We start from the raw sequence: 5251 nt of genomic DNA on the forward strand, positions 1-5251 counted from the left end.
CTGTACACACGGCAGATTTTCGCCCGATAATTGGCCGATGCCGATTATCGGGCGATAAAAATCTGACGTGTGTACGTAGCTTTAGGCTTGGTCCAGATAAGAAAGAGAGGCAGGGGGGAAAAAGCACTTAGTATAAAATATGGTATTGGTGATGCTAGTTTTGACCTGGGGTGCTGCGGTTTTAAAGATGAAAGAACTGCGACTTATACCTCAACCAACTGCTTACATAAGTTTGTGCAGTACAGTCTCATGCAACAAAACAGCCTGCATCCTACAAAGTACCTGCTTCATTACTCTCTTTTTCAGGGCCTCCTTCTGCAGGCTCTCCCCAACCGAAGTCTGAAAAACAAATATACCTTTAATTGATTGGCTGTATTGGCTGAATGGCTGTATACATAACAGAAGCATCAGACCCAACTATATGGAGACAGAAAATATATTATGTTAGTAACAATTATCTGTGTTATCTGTGAGATTCCAAAAGTGTGCTTTTTGATGGGAGCAGAGAACAAGCATCTGTATACGGCTGTCAGGCTTCATTCATTATCAGGGAGGCCTTTTAGAATGCACAGATACAAAGACATTGTTTTTCCCTCATTCAACACCAGTTGCTTTACACCAATAACAAGTGATGAACTTATTTTACTACACCAAGTCCTGTCATCACTGTTCTCTAACATACACACAGCTGGACTGTACATGCAAACCTCACAAGAGCAAGACAAATAATAACATTATTTATTCAGCCTTTTTTTGAAAAGCCATGAAGAAGTAAAGAAACCTAAGTATATCAAGAAAAAAAAATCTTTGAAAAATATAAATGCAAATTGTCCTTGCTCTCATGTAAAATGATAGCATTCTCAAATGCAAACTTGCACCAATTTTATTTGGCTAAAAAGATAATGCAGGTACATTCAAATTTTATCTGGAGCACCTAAACATTTTATAATAAAAACAAATATTTTTAAACAAATTTTTATTTAAACATTTTAAATGTTTATTTTTACAGATATCTGCCATTAAAGATTTTTTTCCCCAACACAACGGTTTCAGATCACAGTCCAAAGCAGCTTTTGGGGGTCCAGAGATGCAGACCAGTCAGTACCCATGCTTACCATTAGAAATAAACTATGGAAATGTAGAAGGAGGTGCCCTGATCTGAATAAATACATTTTAGTTTAGATCCTACAGATGGCTGGGCACAAGTGTGTTAGCCAGTTGAAAAGACGGAAGCAGGATTACTATGGACAGAAGCATGATCTGCTGCCAACATCTTGATGCTAGTTACCACAGAACACCTTCAGAGATCTGAACTCAGAGCTGTTACATTAGGGAGACCTGCCCAATATTAGGCAGGTTGTTTCATTATTTTGGCTAATCAGTGTACAGTGGGAATAGAAAAGAATCACCCCCTTGGGTTTACAAACATTTTAAGGAGAGGATTCTTTTTCCATCTCAGTAAAGTTTTCTACTCTTCATCATGAGTAAAAGTGTCTTATAAAAATAAAATGGTAAGCAGAAAAAAATGAGGTTTAAAACACTTTAAAAGGATTAAATATCAGCGTAAACTGGTCTGATAGGGCTTGAAGTACCAGGCACGACTTATTTATAAATGAGAAAACTAAGGGTAAAGCTAAACAAAGGGCAACGTTGCCAAAAAATGCAGAGAATCTGCCAATATGTACGTCAAGCTAAGCACAGTCTCGTCACACAGCAAGGTTGGGAGGCTCATCTTGTCAAATAATTTCCCCTTTTGTGTATCTGTATATTTTTAAACTGACTCAGACTGTGTTAATCACACCTGCACTATGAAGGAGGTTTGCACAATTGTTTACATGATTACATGATGGTGAACACATATCTAGAGCAATATTTAGAATCTGCAATAAGCCTATGCTCTTGTTTGCGACCCTTGGTAAGTTTAGAGGCCAATTTCAGAAAAAGTGTTTTAGAACAGAGTTTATAAAGGTTAATACCATGGTCATCATTATTTGTTGTTTGTATTCCCACTGATTTTTTTTTCCTATCCTATTTTACTTTCACATGGACATAAAATAAAGGAAAGGGGAACTGAAAGGTCATTACTGATGTTTACACTTTCCTGTATTATTGACTAATTACCTCATTTGTGTTGTAAGAATCAAAATTTTGTAATATTACTACAATTTAAAGCCTAACTCCACACATTATTTTACATGAAGTCTTATTTTTTGCTGTCAGTGTTCCTGTTGTTGAGATTTCCCCTCACTTCCTTCCCTAGTGATAGAAATTAAGGACAGGAAGAGCTCTCTATTGAGACCCGAGACACAAATGAGAGGGGTGAGGAAAGGTTAGACATTTTACAGAACACAGCAGCACGTATAGTATTGAAGCGCTCACTACCAACCCCCATTTTTTTCCTGGAGTTGACATAGTTCACAGGAGTAGGAATGCAATAACTGCACCTCAGTCCTGTATGAACACTCTCTAACCAGTAGAAATCCACGGAGAACATACAAACTTTTGAACACCATGTATATGACTGAATACAAAGCCATAATCATGTGTGCAAGACAAGAGAGCCTGTTGCTTTTCTCCCCATGTTATTCATATCTCCACAGTGACCATTTGATAAAGAATACCCATTGTCAACACCAGAGTCTGTACTGTTAAAAATTAAGTTTGGTCAAAGCTGTTTAAAGTGGAACTAAACCCTCATTGCTCACTTATTCTGGTTCCATTGCAGGGGCCGTTATCTTTCTTCTTATGATCCTTGGCATCTTGATGGGCTGTGCTAGCCTAATGTGGATCCTGCACAGGAATTCATTCATCCCAGGCACAAGCAAGAGAAGCTGAAATTGCCGGGTTCCCCTGACACCAACCGCTGAGGTGAACATGCAAATCTCTGCTTTTCTGACATTTCCCCGGCGTCAGACATCACCATCTCAATAGCGACCTGCCTGTTTATGTATTTGTCAAAGTGGGGCTTTTAACTTTGCCTTAACCTACCCTTTATACCTAACACTAAATTTAAAAAAAAAAAACAACCTTACATAATTTTCTCTCCATGTTAAAAAAAAAAAAAAAAAAAAAAAAAAAAAAAAAAGGAGACGCGAGATGCTGACACTAAAACAGATTTCATGCTTCTAGGTCGGTTTGCTAATGGATAAATCTATACCACATTAGGCTGTATCCTACGAAAGAGAATTTAATGACATTTCTTACCACTTAACATGAAAATCCACTGGAACATGTTTACAATCATTCAGTACTTCCAATTTCCAGTTTAGAAATAAACCAATATTAAGCAGACAGAACTGCTCCACTGGTATTACATTTTTGAAGTACATACTATATCTCATTTGGCCAGTTTGAAGTTTGGCTTTAATACTTCTTTACTTGTCCACTTGTTTTTCAAATATGATATATTTCTGTAGCTGAATAGTGCTTTTGTCTCTTCTATATCGTGATAACATGTTAAATAATCCACCTGCCTCTTATGGGTTGAGTGTCAGTACATTTAAAGTAAGTGTTGGCAATGCAAACACCACAATGTCAATGGTTTATAGTGACAATTTCCTGTTGTCTTGCAGTCACTGATAGATTACAATTTCCTGCACCTTTTATATTATTCCCACTTATCAACAGGTCTTTTATTAAAAGGTCCAACAGCCCAGCAACAAGTAAACCCTCTGTCATTCTTCACAAAGGCTTTTCTTTCTGGGTACAAAGCGTACATTTCTGTCAATTTTTCAAGGCAACAATATTTTCACCCTAATGTTTGCCTTAAAACAGGTTCTCTTTGTAGTAAAAATGCAGGAAAGTTTAAATAGATGAATGATTCCAGTAAATGTGGATGTCAGACTTGTCATTAATTATTGTTATTAACATGCAATAAAAATAACAAACATAAGGATATCACTCACTAGCGGCTGATCTATCCAAACTGCCAATGAGACAGATGATATAGGGACCATGTGTATTTACATATGGACCTACCCATCATTCATTATTTGCTATATACACTATACACGCTATATACACTAACAACGTGACCTCCAGTAATTTAATACTGGCAACTGTATGGCTTCATAAAGTGAATTTTTTAACAAAGCAGTACTATGGCATATTTTCTATAAGCCCATATTTCACAATTGTGCTGTTTACCTTAATGTTTAAAATAGTTTTCCGATTTTTTTTCTAACATTTCTTGAAGATTTTTGTACAATATAAGATGTTGGCAATCATGTAAAATGGCAGCAATAGTACAAAAATTACAGTAAGTAACAACAGGAAATACACAGTTTCTGCTTAAACTTCTTCTATGACCCTGACTTCACTACAGAGCATTAACATTTCTAGATGGGAAAAAAGGTGGAGAAACACAATCTGTACTGTTGAAGACACTCTTACAAATGGTAACATTTTCCCACCATCACACGTCAAAAGTCAGTATAATTTTCCTGAGCGTGAACTCTCAGTATCTATAATGGACGTTTTCAAAACCCAATTTGTATTTCAAACTTCCCCTAACCTTAGAAACGATAAAAAGTAGCTTTCTTTTTAACTGTAACAAAATCACTGTGCATAGGAAGTACTGTAAAAGAACCTCAACGTCACCTAAAATCTCCCAAGATCTGATTTTATCTATGTAAATAATAAAGAAGCTACAATTGGGCTTAAAATGTTGGCAACGTTATTTACTTTTATATAATCATACTTATGGCACATAATTATACACTGGCACAAAGAGGAGTAAATAGTATTTAATTTATTATTTCACAATGTGCAGTTACAGGATTTGACATAGTCTGCTTATGGCTTATAGTACATACAGCGCCGTTCTGCTCTATGGAGAGGAGAGAACAACAGTGGCACCCCGCTGTGCTCTCTCCCTTCACTTTCATTACGATCATTTGTCGTCCGTCGATCCGCCAGGACAGTTCAGGCGACAGATGATTTTTTGTCTAAAATCAGCCCTGAGGCAATTATCAGACGAGAATCATCTGACGTGTGTACATAGCCTTAGGAAAATATATTGTAAGATTATTTCAATAAATGCTTTAAAACAATGTCAGCCATGGCTTTGTTTTAAGAAATTCCTTTTGATATTACCTCAATAATGTTTGTTTGTAAAGCTTCTGTACAGGAAAGCAACTTATTTCTAGTAGATAGACACACCTGATCAGCAAATAAACATCTTGCTTTGGTGAAATGGAGTATAGCAGATAAGGAAAACAAACAAGATTGAACAAAGATAAACCAGATAAAT

General features: G+C 36.3%; 1 protein-coding gene across 2 annotated transcripts in view; it reads right to left on the reverse strand.

Moving 5' to 3' along the window:
* Positions 1 to 5251, reverse strand: part of NSRP1 (nuclear speckle splicing regulatory protein 1) — a 29775-nt gene that overhangs the window by 10002 nt on the left and 14522 nt on the right. For both annotated transcript variants that reach the window (XM_072430767.1, XM_072430774.1), the window contains exon 4: positions 283 to 339. In XM_072430767.1, coding sequence (XP_072286868.1) covers positions 283 to 339 — 57 coding nt within the window. The remainder of the gene's footprint in view (positions 1 to 282; positions 340 to 5251) is intronic.

The sequence above is a fragment of the Pyxicephalus adspersus genome, chromosome 1 (assembly GCF_032062135.1).
Source record: "Pyxicephalus adspersus chromosome 1, UCB_Pads_2.0, whole genome shotgun sequence".
In the NCBI taxonomy this organism is placed as follows: domain Eukaryota; kingdom Metazoa; phylum Chordata; class Amphibia; order Anura; family Pyxicephalidae; genus Pyxicephalus; species Pyxicephalus adspersus.